The 20,522-nt window shown below is 50.3% G+C and overlaps 1 protein-coding gene and 1 long non-coding RNA gene across 3 annotated transcripts in view; one reads left to right on the top strand and one right to left on the bottom strand.

Moving 5' to 3' along the window:
* The window catches only part of SYTL3 (synaptotagmin like 3), a 79,317-nt gene that overhangs the window by 11,491 nt on the left and 47,304 nt on the right, over positions 1–20,522 (bottom strand). For both annotated transcript variants that reach the window (XM_059401361.1, XM_059401360.1), the window contains 4 exons: positions 19,820–19,898; positions 16,125–16,249; positions 9,703–9,837; positions 1,753–1,931 (listed from right to left, as the gene is read on the bottom strand). In XM_059401361.1, the coding sequence (XP_059257344.1) occupies positions 1,753–1,931; positions 9,703–9,837; positions 16,125–16,249; positions 19,820–19,898 (518 nt within the window). The remainder of the gene's footprint in view (positions 1–1,752; positions 1,932–9,702; positions 9,838–16,124; positions 16,250–19,819; positions 19,899–20,522) is intronic.
* The window catches only part of LOC132018431 (uncharacterized), a 13,672-nt gene continuing 1,331 nt past the window's right edge, over positions 8,182–20,522 (top strand). The window contains exons 1-2 of the long non-coding RNA XR_009404538.1: positions 8,182–8,245; positions 13,556–13,627. This is a non-coding gene — a long non-coding RNA (uncharacterized LOC132018431). The remainder of the gene's footprint in view (positions 8,246–13,555; positions 13,628–20,522) is intronic.

Below are 20,522 nucleotides of genomic sequence, written 5' to 3'. Positions count from 1 at the left end.
AAACCCTTCAGCTGCCTCCCATAATGCCCTGGGCGTTCAGCAGTCTCCACTCCCGCTGGTCAGAGCTCCCACCTTCCCCAGCATTGGGCCACGCCGGTGGCTCACCACCCCCAGTAACCGTCCTGTGACAGGCCTCATGAAATCTTGTCCTGTGTATGAGCCCTGAGTATTTGGCCAAAGCCTCAAGCGGGTTCCCGTGCGGAGTTTTAGGTCTACTTCTCTGTGTACTCTGTGCCTCACTTGCTTACTGTGTGTCGAATGTTTGTTATGTTCCAGACAACATTCTGAAAGTTTAATATGGGCAAATTCTAAAAAACGCCGCAACAATCCCTTGAAGGTGGGGCTACTATTTTCCCTGTGTCACAGTGAGGTATGGAGAGGTTGCATGACTTGTCCAGGGTCAACCCACATAAATGGTGGACCAGGGTTCAGTGTCTGAACTCTCAACCACCTCACTACAGTCCTTTTGAGAATTACAAGAGAGGCTCGGCTTGCGTGAAGAGCCATGGGCAGAATAAAGGTCTCTGACGGGACTGGACGGGAGTCTGAAGAAGGCACAGGATTATGGTTGCTACTTGTGGGCATGGCATAGGGAAGGCAGTTACAACCCAAACATGAGGAAAGCCTCGATCTGGGAAAAAGTCAGGGGATAGCTTTGAAACTACGACTATTCCAATTTTCCTGAGCCAAAGGTATAAGTTGGGGGGACTAATAGAAGTTAAAAAACCAGAAGGACAAGAGGGACACTGTTTTGGAGACCCATAAATGCCACATACAACAATGTACTTCATCCGTCTTGCCCTGAGGAGCTACTGATGTTTTCAGAGCCGAGAAGAGTTTGGCTTTCTTTCCCGTCCTCTTTCCCAAGCTGGTAATTAAAACATTGTGCTCAAAGTTTTCCATGTGAGAAAAAAGAAAGGCCACAGAAAATCAATTCCAGTTCTAAGGGGAAGGGGTCTAAGGGGAAAAAATTCTAATAGATAAAAATAGAGAAAAATATATTTATAACCTTCAGGTAGAATCCTTCTACAGACTCAAAATACATTTTAAAGGAAAAGACTGACAAATTTGATCTCACATTCTCTTCAAGAAAAGCCAGCATAAACAATGTTAGAAAACAAGGAACAACTAGTATATATATAAAATACAATCAATGAAGAGCTATATTCAAAAAGGGTTTAAAAACCCCCACATTCCTGTAAATAAATATTAAAATGGCAAACAACTGAAGAGAAAAATGCCAAAAGATACAAGTGGGACGTTCACAGAAAGGAACCCTACGTGTCTGACGTGTGCATGTATGAAAAGCTGCTCATCTCTGTTCGCAACCAGGGAAATGCATGTTCAAGTGGGGAAATATTATTTCACATCAGCTGGAAAAACCTTGTAATCTGTTTATGGATTGTGTGACACAGGTTTTTGGTTTGACTCTTCCTCTGTGGGAAGTCAAGTTTCCCAACACCATTCATTGAAGTTCATCTTTTCCACACTGACATCTAATAGTCCCTTGATCCTAGAAGTTCCCAAGCAAGCCAAGTTCTGTATCTGGACTTCTGATTCCACTCGACTGACCTACTTACCTATCCTTGCATCAATAAGCCACTGTTTGAACTACTACAGCTCTAAAAATCATTCTCAATTCGTCTTTTTATAGTTCTGCTCTTTTAAACAATTGTCTTCTGCTCTTCCAAATAAACTTTAGATCCAACGTGCCTACCCTCTAAATCCAAAACTCAGGAAAAAGAAACTTACGGATTGCACTTTTTCTTCTTTTCCTCTCCATAGGCAAGATTCTTACAAGCCTTGATGCATATTTCTAAAGAACAGGTTTTGAAGCAATAGCGAACCGCAAACTCTATTTCTCCAGTGACACTAGCATTGTCAAAATTGCCCATCTCTGTGCAAGCGCTGTTAATGCTAGTTAGACTTGCCTGAAATCAAGAAGGACAGATATAATAAATTACTTCCCAGTTAGTCTATTGTTGCAGTTCTGGTTTTGAGAGATCAAATTAATCAAAATTCACACAAAACATGCATCCTGACTCATAGTAAGTTAATAATACACCAGCTTGTACTTTGCCAAAATAAGTTGCCACACAGTCTGTCCGAAGGAGATGGGAAATCCTCGGAAAGTCGATCTTGCCCAGATACGTTGCTTGCTGAGCAATAAAGGTTACACAATCTCATTCTTTAATACAAATCAGTTGGGCTGAAGTGGATTATCTCCTGCGCAATTCTGCAGAGATAAGTCTCAGAAGGGCAGATAATACCGGTGGCAGGAAGAGCCTTGCGGAAAGCCGGAAAGCCGCGGAGTAGGGGTGCTAAGTCCCACGACTGGAGTCAGATACAGCTGGATTCCGACCTGGGGCCGGCTACCCAGTAGCTGTGTCCAAGTCCACATGGAAAAAAAAATCAATACTAGTCTCATGGGGTCACGGTGAGAAGTGAGTGGAATACAATGTGTAAAGTATGTAGTCAAAGACAATAAATTCTGTTTACATTTTTATGTAATGAAATGAAATTAATGAAATGAAACTTAATGTGATTAAATGAAAAACAGAACGGCCACCACAATTAGGGTGCGGTGAGCTCAGGTGATGAGGATAAGAAGTGAGGAAAGCCTGTGCTTAAAAATACACGCCAGCTGCTGTCGCACTGTTAAACTTGCTTAATATCTGCCACGTTCCCAGGCAAAAATCTCTGTGCTGACTCTCTGAAAAGAGGGAAGCCTGAATGATTTCCACTGCTAATTCGCAGCGAGATGCTCCACGCCGCAAAACATCCTGGGAGGAAATGAAGAAGAAAGTCTGGGGCTTTTCCTCTCACTACAGAGCGAGCAAAACCCAAACCAAACCAAGCCAACAGGTTATCAGAAGGAACCAACAGCAGCCCCGGGGCTCAGAAGCCAAGGGCTGGGTTAACCAATGTCAAGCACACAACCACCTTCACCGCACCCAGTCACGGGCTCTGAAACACATCTGCCAACACCCACACGGCTGTTCGCGTGGAAAACAACCTTTACATTTCACACGCACAGAGGGCAGGTGCGGGAAGACCGCGGACTCAGCGAGGTGCACAAGAGAGAAAGAGGAAGGGTAAGGATGCCTGGCAGAAGGCGTGCGTTGCTTGTGAGCGGAACAGGGCCAGGAATGCAGGGGCTCAAAAGTTCCAATAATTAAAATGGCATTCGTCCCAGGACCTCACTTTGGGCCATGTCAGCTTAGGACAGCCAGGACAAAGGGTAGAAGCTACTAGAGAGAGGAGGAGCACAGTCCATGAGCCTGATGCTCTGAGCTGTGTCTCCCTCTGAGGCATTTGCCCCTCTGCAAGCAGACCGATCTGGAGGACAGAGGAGTCAAGCTAAACGCAGCAACCGTGGGGCCCAGAAGCCAAGGGCTGGGGGACAACTGCTGTCTGGAGCCCTGAAGGCACACACGGCTTCAGCAGCCAAGTTCACAGAGAACGCGGAAAGGCACCAAAGTGGGAGACGCACTAGAGGCTTCTTTTCCCTTTCAAGGGATTTGCTGATTTGGAAGTTCTCAATGAGCAGCTGAGAACACTTTCCAAATTTATTCTTCCTAGAGAAGCCCACCACAGAGAGGAGGGGCTTGGTGGCCTCCAGACTTTCAGTGGGGACCCCCCCCCCAACACACACACCCAGCTTCCTTCCCAGGAGTGAGAGTCCGCGGGAAATGGGGGGGTCCTCACAAAGCCTGACAGCCTGCTTTGAAGGAGCTCAACATCAGATGGGTAGAGACTGTTTACCTTCACTCTAGCTGTCGGCTGGAAGCAAAAGAACATTCTCTCTGAAGGAGGGTCACACCCACCTCTCCGAGCTGCACGTTCCTGCCCTCACTGTATCTCCAGCACCCAGCTCAGTGCCTGGCTCATGGTAGATCCTCAGTAAATATTTATGAAGGGAATAGGGAAAGCACTTGAAGTACTTTGATTCTGGAGTGCTCTGTGTAAATATTATGGCATGAAGGGGCATGCAGTCTTATGCCTGAAGGAGCCACAGAACTCAAGGGAGAGGACTCACTCGGGTGGTCGTCCTAATCTTCTAGAACTTTCTTAAGGCATTTAACTGTGGATTCCAGAGGGAAATAAATGTATTTATTTTTAAATAAAACTACAGGTGGGCACATAATAAAATTGCTGCAAATCAAGACAAAGATGAAGAAACATAAAGGCAGAGAAAGGAAAGCTATGCTATCTTTCATGGAGGAAACAAGTAAGGGCAGGAGAGGGTGGGCGCTGGGGGGCCACTCGGGGGTCGCTCGGGGGACGGGCTGCTTCTGTTCAGGAGGGAAAGACGGGTAGGCTGGGTACAGACCCAGTGAGGTTCATTTTGGTATCGGGAAGATTAGACAGTTCTGAGCAGATTCCCTTTTTTTTTTTTTTTTTTTTTTGAAAAGTAAAAAGGGATTTTTTTTTTTGTTGAAAATGAGAAAGAGCAGGATAGAAGACCTGAACGAGTTTTGAATGAACTGGAGAAGGTGTGAAATGGGTGTTCTGAGAGCAGGAAACTCAGGCTAGCCGGAGAAACGCAGCAGGCCCGGGACCGCCCGCCCTTCGGACGACAAGATGTGGCGGACCTCATCCCCGCACGCTCCCACTGGCCACAAGGTCGCCCTCCTGTGGGGTGCGGGGAAGGTGCCCCTGGTTCATCCAGCTTGGCGACCACAATTATAAGGAATCCAGAAAGCATTAGAATTACTCATCCTTCATCTCATAAATCCATTAGCGGAGCTCAAAGCAGGTTAGGACCCACCCAGAAGCTGCACAGGAATCAGAAGTAGAACTGGAAGAGGACGGAGGTGCGCAACGCCCCAGGCCATCAGCTTACAGTAGAGTCTGTGCCCGCTAGGCCAGGGAAAGGACAGCCTCAGATAATGAAGGGACAGCAGAGCACACCCTTTGGTCAACCACATTCCTGAGATAATCCACGTCTCTATCACTGTTGCCTTGGGAAGGTTTTCTGGTTCTATTTTCTTTGTAGCCAGAACAGGATCTTGGAGCAAGTTGCAACTTTGAGCAGCGCCTGGAGGCAAGCCAGCAGGGCGGGCCCAGAAACGCCACTAAGAATTCGGCCTTTTTTCATTCGAGCCATTGGTGCTGCTGGGGTTTGGAAGAAAGTAGATCTGAGCAAAAGCAAAAGAGAACTAGCTAAGGCAGGAGCGTTTGGTGACTTTCTCTGAAGGACACCAGTTAGCTACTGTAACCACAAGCCAGCCTCCATGCCTTCCCTTTCGCAAAGGCAGGAAGCGGGGGGTCAGCGGAAACCACTACTACAGTTGACCTTTGAACAGCATGGGTTTGACTATACAGAATTTTCCAGTGAGCACAGTACAGTGCTGTAGATGTGTTTTCTCTTCCTTATGATTTTCTTAACATTTTATTTTCTCTAACTTGCTTTAATGTAAGACCATAGTACATTATACATATAACATTCAAAATACGTGATAACTGACTGTAAAGGTTATCAGTAAAGCTTCCAATCAGTAGCAAGCTAGGAGTTAAGTTTTGGGGGAGTTGGACGTTATGCACGAATTTTTGATGGCACAAGGGGTCAGTGCCCCTGACCTGCACATCTTCACATTGTTCAACAGCCAACTGAATTCTTAAAAAAAACAAAACAAACAAACAAAACAAAATAAAACAAAAACATCTGATCGCCAAGAGCACACTGAGTGCGTTACTCTAGAGTGGTCAGAATGGCGGCCACGGAGCCAGACAGGCTTTCATTCTGCTCTGGGTCCCAACACTTAGTGGCTGTGTAGTCTTGAGCAGTATTCTTACCCACCGTTGACTCAGTTTCCTCATCTGTAAAATGGGGATCTATTTCACAGGATTGGGATAAGGCTCAGTTAGTTAATGCACGTGGAGACTTAGAACCATCCTCATGCATAGTAAGTATAGGACATTCATTACCATTTGGAAAACGCCAGACAGTGTGGCCACCCTTTGTGAGCTGAGCAACTCGTTTCCTTTGTTTTTCTCCTTTTTTTCCTTTTTTACTGTGATACATATATTAAAAGTACATCTCATGGATACGGCTAAATAGTAATTCTAGAAGGAACATCCACGTGCCCACCACTCAGCTGGAGTAAAAGAACATAAGTGGGACCTCAGAAGTGCCCTGGGGCCCCACCCCTGTCGCATCCCCTCATTCTTGTCCCCGAGTGAATGCGGCTTCAAAGTTTCCTGTTATTCACTCTCGTTGTATTTTATAGTTTTAGTACATATGTATATATCCCCCCAAACAACATATTGGTTATTTTCACCTGATTTTGGAATTGACGTAATTAGAATTCCTCCCATGCACATATTCTGTTTTTTAAATTCATCAGTGTGGTCAGCCGTGGTGGGCGTTTACTCCTTGTCACTCCCAAACAGTATTCCGCTGGAGGAACAGGCCGGAATACGGTCATCCGTTTTTATCGTTGTTAACAAAAACACATTCATACGGGTAGATCACTAAATACAGTGCTCTTTTAAAAAATCAGTGGAGCCAGACAAGTTCAGAAATATTAATAGAAAAATGAAGGATTTCCACACACACCTGTGGGATGGGCCGAGGGAACATTCTGAGCCAGTCCCTGTTTAGAAGCGACCGAAACGCCATGATGACATCCCACGTCTCAAATTCATGTTTAAAGAAAACACCTGGGCAGTTGGATTTTTTTTTTTTTTTTACTTCTTTGATTACTAATCTGCTCCCTCGCAAACTTCTGCCAACCTCTCTATCTCAGGAGTTACAACTTCATCTGGTCACTCCTGCCAACCACAACAACACCTTCTGGCCGGAAAAATGTAAACTGCATGAGAACACTGATATAGATGCATTCCTTTTCAGATTTTTTTTAAAAGAAGTATAAACAAAATTAAAAACCAGACAGGAACTCTGGTAGGAACTTTTCTCCTGTAGGAAGTCTAAAAAATTAATGTATTTCTTCACACCACCAATTCCACTACGATTGGATTTTTCTTTTTTGCAGGGGGGTAAAGCAAATTATTTTTTCCTCCCCAAACATTACATGTTTATGGAAAAAAATACAGAAAATACAGATGAGCCCCCAGAAAAATTGTAAGAGAAAAGCATAACCCCATTATTTCGGGGTCAAATTTTGGTAGCACCCCTCCGCTTGTTTTACAAGGTCTATAGCCATTTTGTTTTTAAAAATATGTGCTACTGTAATACTATTTGGTAACCTTCTATGTTCATTTACCAAGGTGTATTTTCTATGTTAATATTCCTCAATGTTATTTTTCATAGCTACATTAATTCCTCTGATTAAATGCACCAGCAGCTTCTGAGAATGCCCACAGCTCCATACCTTGCCCACGTTGACCCCATCACTTCTAAACTTTGCCAAGATGACCCCAGAAACAGCACTTGGCTTTCATTTTGCTCTGATTTAACCACCTGGGAGGTTCGGTGTTTCCCCTACTTATTGCCCCTTTGTATTTCTCCTCTTGTAGTAAGTAGAGATTTAGTGAGCTTTTTCCAGCTCTCCCTGCTTCCTAGAGGACGTCCACATCTGTCCGAAGAACAGGCAACGTCTTCGGGCTAGAAGCAATAATCAGTATTTGCTTTGAGGGAGTTTCGTTCCTCAAACACTGCTTCAGTCTAAAGGGAACAGGAGAGGGCTCATCGTGGAATAACTCAGCCTCACCAGGATAACTTGAAGGGCACAAACCAGAACACCCCAGAAGACCAGGAGAAGGGAACCGTGTTGAATTTGAAGGGAACCGCCCTAAGAAGCAGAGCCTGGGGGAGAGGAACACACTCACCGGCTTCTCACCGCCACAGCATTTCCCACCCGTCAGAGAGGTTTCCTAGGTGTGGGTCCGCCCCAGGCAAGTGCGGCCAGGGAACCCCCTCCCTTGGAGAGCTACCAAATCCAGGGCCAGCCCAGAGAGCCCGGGCTTTGACTCACACGGCTCCCAGGGGTTGAGTCAGAGCTGCGCGGAAATCTGTGAACCAGATTTCCCCGTTTGTGAAATGGGCTCACAGTATCCACGTGGCAAGATCGTTGTGCAGATGACTGCGGGGAAGCACCTGGCTCAGGGGTTTGCACACAGTGGGCTTTCGACAGACAGCAGGTCCACAGGAGCCATGCCGTGGTCCCGCCGGGTTTGACTGCCCTGCTCCTTTGTGGCAGGTGCAGCTCGGGCACCGGAGTTGCCCCAGACAACACCCGACCCGGCAACCGCTGACACAGCGGAAGGAGGCGAGGACAGTGTGAGTAACAGAGAGAAGGAAGGATGACGGGGGTGGGGGGGGGCGGGGGGGCGGTTGGGGAGCAGGGCAGGGGGCAGGCTTCCCGGACAAGGAGGCCAATCTAGTAGGTCTGGAGCGGGGCCAGAGATTCCCATTTCTGGAAGGTGCCCAGTGATGCTGCTGGGCCCCCACAGTGTGAGGAGGGTGGGCGCAGAGCAGTGGCCCATTCAGGGACCGGGGGGGGGGGGGGCGCCAGGACTCAGGGGACTGAGGCAAGGACGTCCTTCGCTGTCCTTCAGCCCACAGTCTGGCCTGCTTCTTCCTCAACTTTTTAATGTTCCACCAGATATGCCTGGAGTTGGGGGAAGGGAAGTCTATCATTTTCTAAAGTGAATGCCATTTTCTGTAAAACCCCAGTCGCCCCCATGCACAGAGGGGTCGAAGGGCTCGCTCTGGGTCACACCAGAGGAGCTGGAATGCGAACCAGGAAGAGGGTTTCTAGAAGCTGAGTTCCTCACCGCTCTAACCCACCAGGCAGCAAATGCATTTGGACTCTCGAAACAGCCCAGTGAGATAAAAGAACAAGCCTGATCCTCATTTCCTTGACGAGGACTCTGTCGTCTGGAGAATCTTTGTGATTGTCTGAGATTCTTTAATAAGTCAAAGAGCTATGACAGTGAGGTGACCTGTCATCACCACAGGCCACAGTCTCGGGCAAGAAGTCTGCATTCCTTCGATGTTTTCAAATAAACAGACGAATGACAAAAAGGCCTGCCTCTGAGCAGAGACAGTCTTTAAAATATTTTGAAAAAGAAGAGCACAGTCAGAGAGAGGACCCAGGCTACCTGACTTCACAGCTTCCTACAGTTCCCAGGACGGCATGGTCTCGCCCCAGTACACACGGCAAGGTCCGCAGAACAGAACAGAGAATCCAGAAAAAGACCCCTCCTTACACGGTTACTTGATTTGCAACAAAGATACCAAAGTCAATTGGGGGGGGGGGGGAATGAAAGTCTCTTTTTTAAATAACTGAGTATCCATGCAGGGAAAGGAGACAGCCTACACCACTCACGACATCCGGAGCCGGAGCACAGACCGTGCGGAAAAATGAAACCTTCATAAAGCTTCTAGAAGAAAACCGGAGGATGTCTTCATGACTCGTGGGTCGACACGACCCGAAAGTAATTGCAAGAGAAATATCTCATACATTGGACGTCACTGAAAGTAAAAACTTCTCACCCAAAGATACCATTATTTTATAAATTACTATCTGTCGGTAAAAAAGAAAAGCCATCAAAGTAGAGCCAGGTTTCCCCAGCTCACAGGTAGGTAAAATATTACCACCAAGTTCTGCTGTCCTGTTCCAGTTCATCCCACAGGGCACCACTTCCCTCCTCCCTGGCTTACCCCCCCCAGCCCGCCCCAACATCACGCGAACAGGCACGGGTCACGTGTCCAGGGAATTAGCAGAGACTCACGTGTCTCAAGCCTCCAGAGAATAAAGCGCTGGGCGTCGGCCTGGATGAGAGATTCTCGGGCTTCGGAACAAGATTAGGAAGGCGTTTGGGACTCTCTTGGTTGAGAGGTTTAAGAATATCTGGCGCGCTCGCCTTCTGGAAGAGGAGACACAAAGTTAATGATGGGGTCCGCGTCCCAGTGTGACTTTGTTCGAGTGAGGGAACTACAGCAAGCTCGGCCTGCATCTGTGGCCCAGTGGCCCTCATCTGTGAACTTGGGTGCTGAGCAAGGAGCACATTTCTGTTTGGATGAATGCATCGCACACCCCCGCGGGGGCCCGGCAGGCACCAGCAAGCACTGGGACAGTCACGAACAGTGGTGGGTGGATGGCTTACGGATTAGTAAGTCTTTAAGAGGTGAAGTCCAAATTTTGACCTTGATAATGATCCTTGCAATAAATCACATGAGATACAATATTTAGCCTATCAGTTTGAGCTCCAATGTGCCTATAAAAAAGGGAAAAATCAGAATATGTCCCTGAATTTTATCAAAATACTTCAATAGTCAGTACTTCTATAATGTACACAGCTGTGCTTTCCAATGTGGTGGTCACTAGCTGCCGGTGGCTTTTTAAATTTAAATTCCCATTCATTAGAAGCAAATAGAATGAATAAATTAAGCTCCCCCGTTGCCCTAGACACATTCCAAGTGCTCAGGAACCACATGTGGCTGTGGTTAGAAACTTCCCTCGAAATGTCTTAGCATTCCACAAGAAGCACAAGGCACAAGGTAGGAAACCTCTTTCTGGCTGAAGACATTAAGTTTGTGAATCTAGACTCTAGGTTTGGATGCTGGGTTGGAAGTGGAACTTGGAAATATCACATTTGCAGCATAGTTGTAGATTTCAGGAATGAAAGACTGAGAATATTAGCAAACAAGTGAACGATGTGATTAGTTCCAGATGGCTCTTAGGGTTTATGCTCTCCATCCGCAGAGCACCAGCTCGGTTCCATCAGGCATTTGCTAAGCAACACCATCTTTGACCCACTGCTCTAAGTCCCGGGCCAGAAAGCAGGTTCAGAGGAGAAGGGGAAGGAGGAGAAGATGCACTGTCCGCCCTCCCCCTGGAGGAGCTCACCTAGCTGGTTGGAAATTAATACACCGTTGAAATGGAGGCACGAGCCCAGTCCATGGGAAAGAGGAGAGGGAGAGCTGATGCAGAAGGGGGTGTTGAGATGATCTTCCGGGGCAAGTAGGACCTAAGTGGGAGGTTGAAGCCTGGGTGGGGAGACACTCAAAGGTGGGGCATCATGAGCGGTGGCCCCATGGTGACGGTCAAGCACAGAGCATGTTCCTGCACCTGCTAGCGACCCAAGAAGCCGCAGAGACTCAGGAGGCCAGATCCCTGACATGTCAGATTGTCCAGAGACCAGGCAGCTTGGCAACACCAAAGAGCGGGTCCAGGGGAGGAGGGGGCAGGGGGCTGGAAGACTTGCAGATACGAGGGGAAGATTTCAGGGATGAAGGATGTTGGACGAGGAGGAAAGACTCGCCTAAAATTAAAGAAATGCGGGTTTTTAAAAATTGTCTAGCAAATTAGCAAATATTAAAATAGAAAGTGTAACATTTAGTGCCAGCAGGGGTGCTGAAAAGCGGGCTACTCTGCCTCTAGGGGTAAACTGAGTCAACCCCAGAGGAGGGCAGTTTGGCGGCATGAATTATAAGCCCTAAAATGTCTCTGTAAAAAATGATGATATATATGCATTGACATGGAAGGAATTAAAATATAATGCTAGGGATTCTTAAGAAAGTAAATTACAAAGGTGGAGGTGTGGCGTGATGTCATTTTTTTACAAAGATTTATGTATTTATTTGAGAAAGAGAGAGCAGGAGGAGGGGCAGAGGGAGAGATCTTTAGGCAGACTCTCTGCTGAGTGCAGAGCCTGATGTGGGACTCAATCTTATGACCCCGAGATCACAACCTGAGCCAAAACCAAGAATCAGATGCTTAACCGACTGACTCGTTCAGGCGCCCCATGATGCCATTTTCGAAAAGCGAGTGACATGTGGTGTATTCCAAGTGACTGCCCTGGGTCAACACTGCTAGCTTTTTCTTCCCCTCCACCACCTCCTCCTCGTCTGCTTTCTAAACTCTCATTAGTGTGTAGGCATGGGTTTTATTATATATAAAAGCAATAAAATCATTTTTGTAATTAAAGAGAAGAATGGAATTCTGGTCAACTGTGTCAAAGGAGACAAAGTCAATGACAAGACTGATGTTCAAATTGGCCACCTCGCTCTTCAATCAGGGGTGCCTGGGGATGCCCCGGGGAACAGTGTTGCACTGACATGGGGAGTGGACAGCATGGAAGCTAGGAGTAAACAGGACAAGTGCAGTGATAGCAAGAGCAGAGGCTGTTTTCGTGGATGTGGGCTGTGACAAAGAAATGGAAGAGCAGCTTGAAGGGGATCCTTCAAAAGATACTGCTTTCGCTTTTTAAGGTGGGGAAGATCAGGGCATACTTGCAGGTTGAGAAACAGAGACAGGAGAAGCAGCGAGCTGATGAAGGTCCCAGAGGGGAGCGGGAAGGATGGACCCGTGCCTGGGAGGGCTCTACCCTGGGAAGGAACATCCATTTCTGAGGCAGGAGGAGAGGGTGGCTAACAATCCAGAGAAACCCCAAGTGGGAGGAGGCAGAGGGCTCTCCTACCGCCAGGCCCCCACCCTGAGTGCAGCAGGGGATGGCCTTGGAGACTGGAAGATGCCATTTGAAACAGCAGACAAGACAACCATCAGACCAGGATAGAAAGAATAAAATGAGCTAAATATTAACATAAAGCTTTGTGACACTTCGTTGTTCAATAATCACTTAAATCCATTTTCCGTAAGGTACCATCCTTTTGAAATCATAAAAAAATGATGACAGAAAGTTCTGAAAAGGAACAAAGAGATCTATCTTTATCATACTGATCACATGTTGGCATGTCCAATTCATAGCCAGCAATGATGGTGCTTCTAAGTATGTTAGAATTTTGGAAAACCTTTCATGAAGCTTAGGGACGAAGATACATATTTTGAAATTATTAGAAAAGTCCACTATTCTGAAGAACATGCCTATTTTGAGTAAGGAATCAGCCTGAAATGTCACGTTTAACTTCCCAATAAATTCAGAAGGACCTGGATGACGGTCACGTTCCTTGCCATTAAAGGGCATCAAGATTCAAAGAGCAGCTTATCGACCTTGAGGAGACGCATTTTTCCCCCCTGTGATTTTTAATGTATTTCAATATCTAGTTCGGGGCAGATTACAGAGAAGACTGATGGCGCCGACGAGACTGACTGCGCAGAGTTCATGCGTTTCTTGTTCTGTGCTGGAAGGGCAGTAACTTTAGGACGGACTGCGTCCCGTTAGGGGCTCCCTGGAAGCCCACCGTCCAGGCGGCTGGGACTCTTCCCCGCTGATCTTCAACAAGAGACGCTGAGACCGCACCTGCGTTATCAGAAAAACGCCGGGGCTGGGCTCGGCCAAAGGGACATGCTCCGAGCCTTGAGGAATCCCAGCCGAAGGGGAGGCTGCCTCTCCCGGGACCATCCTGGGGGGACCCACAGCTCTCAACCCTGCACCCAACACTGCCGCCTCCCTTCTCTGGCTGCTCAGCCTTGAGTTGGGCCGCAGGCGGGGAGCGAGAAGGCATGCCGGAGCGCCCCGCCCCGCCCCGGTGGTGTCTTCAGATTTCAGGCTGGACGTGGGAAAGCTTCACATAAAGGGGCATAGAATGAAAGAAAGTTTTCTTCCCCGCCTGCATCCTTGTTCCCTCTCCTCTGAGATAGCCCCGCCCGACGTCTTCTTGTGTTTCCTTCCTTGTTAACAGGTGTGTGTCTTTACGGCCCGTGTACATCCACCACGCGTTAATAAGATGTGCCATAAAATCCCTCGGGGACAGGTAAGGGAAGGACAGTGAGAGAAGTCACCTCTCAAAAGAGTCCCGCCCCGATGCTGCAGGGAGGGTCCCTACAGGGCATTTCCAGAATATGCTGCTCCCACATAATGCTCAGAGAAGCCATCCGGAGCTGCTTTCTCAGTTCCCAGCCCAGAGGCACCATGCGGTCTTAAGTCACCTCCTCTTACTGCGCCCGGCATACCCCCCCGGCAAAGTGGGCACCGATGTCCGCTCCTCCCAAAGGGCACCACGTCGTGCACTTGCAGTTGGCAAAATGCTCCCAAGTGCTCCGGTGAAGCCGTGAGCGTGACTTTCCTGAGCTCGCCAGCCACGGCGTGTGTAATTGCAGTCTGACAAACGTCCTATTTAAAGATGCACTCTATATCTCAACCCCGTAATTATTTAGCATTTATAGAGAAGACCAGGATTGCTAAGGACTTTATAAACATGCGGCTAAATTGCTCCCTGAAACAGTCATGTCCTGGAGTAAGGTGAGGAGAGAGGAGGCTTGCAAATAGGAGACCGCAGGTCCTGCCCGGAGCAAGGCCGCGAACCCGGCACGCACGGCGAGTGTCTGCAGGAAGGCGCGCTCTGGCCTTGGCCGTCCCTGGCCTTCCTCGCTTCTCCCCTCAAGCTCCCGGGTCCCATCGGACAACCAACGACGGTGCCGGGTAACCTTAGCGAGGGCTCGGATCAGAGGGGCTTCATCCTTTGTCCTACTCCTTACTTAGAACGAGGTTATGAGCATAGAATTTAGGAGCATGCAAACCAGGACTCTGCTCTTGGCTCCACATCTTACTGGTTATAGACACATGTATGCATGCTTTAGGCTAGACTGCCTACCCTCCAGCCACAGCTTAGGCTCTAGATCTTTATCATGAGAGTAACAGTAACTATCTTAGTACCTTTGTAAGAATTAAACGTGACTAGTATGTGACAAACACTGCCGTCAGCCGGGAACATAGTATCCCCTGAACACCAGCTAACCTCTCTTCCATGTGCTGACTCAGGGATGGGGGGGGGGGGATGGTGTCTGTGCTGACCCTGAGGAGCCCCCGGGCACGAACGCTCATTTGCACTTCAGAGTTTCAAAGGCCTTCCAAGTACATCTCCCAGGCTCGAGATGCCTTCTCCGAAATCTAGGGAGGTCCCAGGGGCACCAGCGACATCACCTGCTCGCCCAACAGCTCCTCGGAAACTCATCGAGGACTCTGCATCTCACACCTGCCCCAAACCTACTGACTCAGCCTCCGCCTGTCAACAACGTTCCCCAGTGACTCACACGCACACTGAACTCGAGAACAGCTGCTCCAGAGTTCGGCTTCCAAACCAAACCACCCACTACCTTCTGGTGAAGTAACCCCAACCACGTGACTTCATTGTTCTGTGCCTCAGTTTCCCTAAATGCGAAACAGGGGCCAAACACAATACGCGGTTCACGGGGTAGCATGAGGATAAAAGGAGATGATCCAGGGAAAGCCTGGAGTGGAGTCTGGCACACAGTAAGGAAGACCCGCAATTTCGGTAGCATGTTTAGAAGGCTTAGCTGGCAATTCAGATACAGAACGAGTAATATGAACAAGTATTAGCATCTTCATTTCGCCAAGAACATGTCGAGGCTCAGGGAGTTCATGCGACGTGCCCCGGGGTGAAGGGTCACAGATGGAGGCAGAATCGTAACCTTGAGGCCGTGTGGAGGTTCCAGCAGGAGAGTGGGGCTGGTTTCGTCCACTTGCCTAAAGCAGGCTGTCTGGGGATGTCCGGAGCAGAGCCCGCAGCTGCAGAGAAGGGGCCCTGCCCCGTCCGGGCAACCAGAGCGGTCCTACTGACCCTGTCAACAGCCAGATGGTGGCACCTGCCCTGGCTGGGTCCCCTCAGCTGGACCAGAGCCCAGGTGTTCTGATTCTAAAGACGCTTTCTCTCCTGCACCAGCGCATCTGCTTCAGACTTGGTTAATCCTGGTGGAAAGCCAGAGTAATCATGTCCTTAAAAGCCTTTATGAGCCGCATGCTCGCTTGTGGTTTAAACACCTGGAAAGCGCGTCCCTCGTGATTGCCTGCGGTGACGCAGCGTTTCTGTTTCTAGGGGTTTCTATCTGAGACCGGGACTGGTTGTAACTGGAGGTTGTTGGAAGTGGGAAGGCCTCTTGACCCTCCATGAAGATCTTCGACCCCAGGAATTACCTGGCCCATCTCAGCCTCACAGGTGGGTCCCTTGCCTTTGGGGTGGCCTCGAAGCCGGCAGGGAGTTCCAGCGGACTCGGAGCCACCCCAGGGGCTTGGGATTAGCCTGAAGCTTTTCCCTGCTCTCAACTATCTTCCAAATCGACCCTGAAATCTGACCATCATTTGGCCTGGCCTTCCCAATACAGAGTGGTTTATGATTATGGGTTTTTTCCTAGACTGCTTAATGCGGTGCCATAAAATAAGAGGAAACTAAATCAACAGAGAAAATGTGCTAGAAGTGGCTCTGGTGGTGGCCCGGTGGCCTTGGGGACTACCCTGGTGGTGACGTTGATGGCAGTGTCAGACAGGCTCCTCCTCTCCGTCCGGCTAGCACACTGCCTGGGACCCGTGGCCAGGAGTTGCTTGTCAGAGGTCATGTCATTCTGGGACTTGGAAAGCTCTAGAAAACAAATACAAGGGAGGACAGGTGGGAGCACACAGCTTCGACAGACTCGGGGCCCTCCGCTGGGAGTCCCTGCACCACACCCCGAGGAGCCCCCAAAGTCCCCCGAGGCAAGGCTTACAGCGTGGGGAGGATGTCACACCCAACCCCCGGCTCTGGGGCCTCAGGAAGCATCACCAGACACGGCGTGCCAGACACAGGCCCCACCGAGCCATGCACAGCACAGAGGAGCTGGCTTCCCAAAAGGTGACTGTGTGACCACTCGCTGCTGTGGGCTGAGAGCCTCCCTCGGGCTGCGAGTGAGAGGGCGGGAGCGAGGGGGAGGTCTTCCGACTCTGCAGCCTGGACCACAGACCGTGAGCATGAAAAAGGCAGCCTAACAAACCAGCCTAGAGGTTCCTTACAAAGACTTATACCTAAATACTACCTTTTGGGACCCTTTGAAGACAGGTGGAAGCAAATTCAGGATACCCCTACAATAGTCTTAATAAGCAAACCCTGGAAATACAACTTTGTCTTGCAGCGTAACAGCAGTTGGGAATAAAGGTGAGTACATGAGACAGAAGGAATCCACACACACAAGCGAGCGAACCACCTCAGAGAGGACTTTGTCCTCCAAAAATGTCTTCCCTTCTCCACCGGGTCCTTGACTCTCTCAAACATGACCTTGAAACTATCTTTAGAGCCACTCTCTCCCATAGATAACAAGGTGGCTCACGTATGCCATTTCTAATTGTCTGATGGCCACATTTTAAAAAGAAACAGGTAAGATTGATCTTAACACTACGTTTCATGGAACAGGATATTCCCCAAATATTGTTAAACTATATAATCAATATGAAAACTGATGCAACTTTAATTGGGTAATGGATGCAGAATACTTCCTAGTTTCTGGTGAACATTATGAAAAGATCATCCCACTAGTTAGCATCCTTCCCCATGTAAGATTCTTTCAAAAAATTGTTTTTTCCCTGTGCTGTCCAATTAATGACATTTTTAGCACTGAGTTTCTGGGATCTAGTGCGTATTTTACCCTTTTTCCGGGCAGGCCACATCTCAGGAGCCACCTGCCATTAGCGTGTGGGACAGACCAGCTCCAGAGCTCCCCGTCTCCTGGTCCACTCCTCGAGACACTATTTCTCCGGTGTCTCCTGCACATGCTGCTAGGGCCTCATCTGCATCTCTTTTCTCTAGAGGAGACCCTCCCTTGACCCCAAGGACCCCCAGGCTGTGTGGGAGCTCTCCTGTCTGAGAGCAGCGCTGTCCACACTGTCCTCGGGTCTACTATCCAGAGACCGTGGGGCATCCTTCTGCACAGGAAGCTAGCGGGTCCCAGCACACACCGGGCCCTCAAAGCTGACAGTGAACATGAGCTCCTCACACCACCAGACCCCAGCCCCACTACAAAGGGGGGGAGCCCCTGAAGGTGAAGCCCCCCCTTAAGGACGGTGTCCTCCCCCTGCCCCAAAGCTGGTGCCTTCATCTGCTCCACTTACGGTCACAGACCAGGCAGGTGGCGTGCCTCCCAGGGGATTCTAAAGACCAGGCTGGGCATCGGCATTACGTGGTGAAAAGGAAAAGAAACAGCAAGAAGCACAGAAGGGCCCTGAAGTGAAAATCATCGTTCTTCTTCCTCCTCCCTTCCAAGGGGGCCAGGGGCTGACATCTCTTAGAAACGCAGCCGTAATTAAAAGGGCCGGGACAGCTCCGTTCTTCCAGCTGGACTGGCTTCCTGGGGCAACACTTTACCTCGTTGCTCTGGGGCCGCTCCCCAAACCCTTCAGGCCAGGAAGCCCCTCCAGCCATCCCCCCACGGACCCCAGGGGACACCGGAAAGAGGCTGTCCTCCGCAGCACTTCTGTAAGAAAGAGCTGCACGACGGATCGAGAGGGACAGGTGCCCCACAGCTCAGGACCAGAAGAAAGAGGAGTCACCCCCACCCAGCTGCGCGCCCTGAGGCAGAGACGGGGTGCAGGGTGTGTGGTCCGTGCTCTTTCCCCAATCAGCCAGAGCATGTGGGAGAGGCGCTCGGCAGACCATCCCTCCCAGGGACCCATTCGCCCCTGCCCCGGGGCTGAGGTCTCCATCTCATGAAGCACTAGAGCCTGAACAAGCAGGGAGGGGGCCCAGGTTAAGGGCTTCAATCTGTGTCCCACGGCAGAGAAGAGATGCTGCTCTGCTCCTACGAAGCCCCCGCCCCCCAGGGATTAGCCCCAGCTGTCCCCTCGGGTCTGCTGGTTTGCATGGACGCATCGTCCCAGCACTCGAGGTGCTCAGCAGGCAAGTGTCGAACATGAGGACGTGGCTCAGGTGAGGCTATGGGCGCAGAAGCCTCCAAACGTCCCCCTGTGGGTCCCAGCAGGTGTCGGAGGCCAAGAGCGACCCGGGACAAGATGGAACACGTGTCCTGCCTCTCTGGGTGCCTGGCTGAGGGATCACCAGGTCCCAGCTAATGCTGAGGCAGGATTCCAGAGTACAGCGGTGGGAGGGGGTTCTCGTAAGCCGAGTGGATTCAGGCAGAAGCTGTGCTTCTAGAAAGCGACGCGGAGAAGTACGGACAGGAAGAGCGGCAGCAGGAGCCGAGCCCACGGCTGAGTGCAGCGACCGGCCTTCAAGGCTGGCGCGCACGGAGTGCGGATGTCGTCCCAGAGCCAGGCAGACTAAGGGGTGACTCCAAACCTCCGACCTCTATCAGCCAGCAGGCGGCATGCAATTCTGCTGCTCAGTCCTCCTGAGGCCGAGGGGGACAGACCGTCTCTGGGGACGGTCACCTTTCTGCTTGTCTGAAAAGTGGTGCTTTGGTTTCAGTTGTCACGAAGCAGCTCAGAAGGGCTCATGGGGAATACGGAGAACTAATTAAAATCAAGTCATGAGACTGTCTCAAGGCCAAGGGACAACACTGAGCCCATCCACATCCACCAGCGTGGGCAGAAGCTCAACAGAAGCGTGGTAAAAAGGACTGGGTCCCTGAAACCCTCTGCTGCCCCACGGGACCCTCTCTCTGGACACCCTCACGGGCCTGGGCTATTATATGCGGTTTGCGGCTTAAGATCAACAGGAAAGAGACTATCTGAGCAGAGGGACACTGAAAGATGCAGGATTGTAAGCAGTGGGAGTTCTGGGCTCCGCACATCTGCGAATCACATGATTGTTGCCCATTGAGGGAGATAAACTGACCAAGACGGAAAGAAGAATGGACAAGCAGCTCCGTGCAAAGGGCCGACACCGGGCCGTGCCTGGCGGGAAAGCTCCCAGATCTCATTCCCCAGAGACGTCCCACCCCACTGTCCTTGTGGGGCCCTGGGAGAGGCTGGGGCGGCTGCCCATACTGGTCCACGCCAGCTGCTTCCCGCCACGTGCTGAGCTCTGGCAGGTCGGGGCAGCAGTGGGGGTAAACTGAGTCAGACCAGTGGGCTGAAGGGTGTCTCCTCTTCCCCCAGGAAACCAGAGGCCGCCTCTGCGGGTGGCGGGGTGAAGGGCTGGGGTGTTGGATCTCCCCAGGAGCTGGAGACAGAGAGGTCCCTTCGGCCGACGGTGGGGAGAACACATGCAGGGGCGTCCACTTACTTTTCATGTGGGTGGTAACAGACAGAAACAAATTTTCCACGGATTTATTAAATCCTTTAAACTGACCAAGTTCCTGTAACTAAAACAGAGACAGAGGAGAGAGAATGAGAGTTACAGCTGAGAACTCGTGTCTGCCCAGCCGCCTCCAGGCTGCCAACCCCCAACGCCGGCAGGTGTGAGCGCACGGGTGCGTGCAGGTGTGTGTGCGTGCATGTCTGCGGAGGGGAGGGCACGAGCCTCTCCGGAGTCAGGGACCCCCTTCCTCTGAGGTTTGACACCCGCCTTTCGGGAAAGGGCATCAGCAGGGGTGTTGACACGGTGGCAACTACCTCCTGGGAATAACGCCCGACATTCCGCTGGCTCGGACCGTACTCAGGTGGACTCCTGCTTCCTTAACCAGCTCTTGTATGACCCCACCCCAGCTCCAGGCAGAGAGGAGGCCAACACAGCACATAACACAGTGGCCAGTGGTGGTACCAGGCTCAGAGCACCAGGCTGGAGCCAAGGAGTGAGTCCACCCCGCGAAGCGGGAGAGAGAAGCAAAAGGAAGCAAAAGTGACAGAAAGGAGGTCACTTTCCCCTTCAAGTCCTATCCCTCCATCCCTCCCCCTCCCCTTCCCCTGCCTCCTTCCATCTGCCCCATCCAGCCCTCCAGCCATACACCCCTGCAGTCATCCATCCATCCATCCATCCATCCATCCAA

The sequence above is a fragment of the Mustela nigripes genome, chromosome 5 (assembly GCF_022355385.1).
Source record: "Mustela nigripes isolate SB6536 chromosome 5, MUSNIG.SB6536, whole genome shotgun sequence".
Classification (NCBI taxonomy): domain Eukaryota; kingdom Metazoa; phylum Chordata; class Mammalia; order Carnivora; family Mustelidae; genus Mustela; species Mustela nigripes.
The sequence above is the reverse complement of the archived record's forward strand: the minus strand, read 5'-3'. Positions and strand labels throughout refer to the sequence as shown.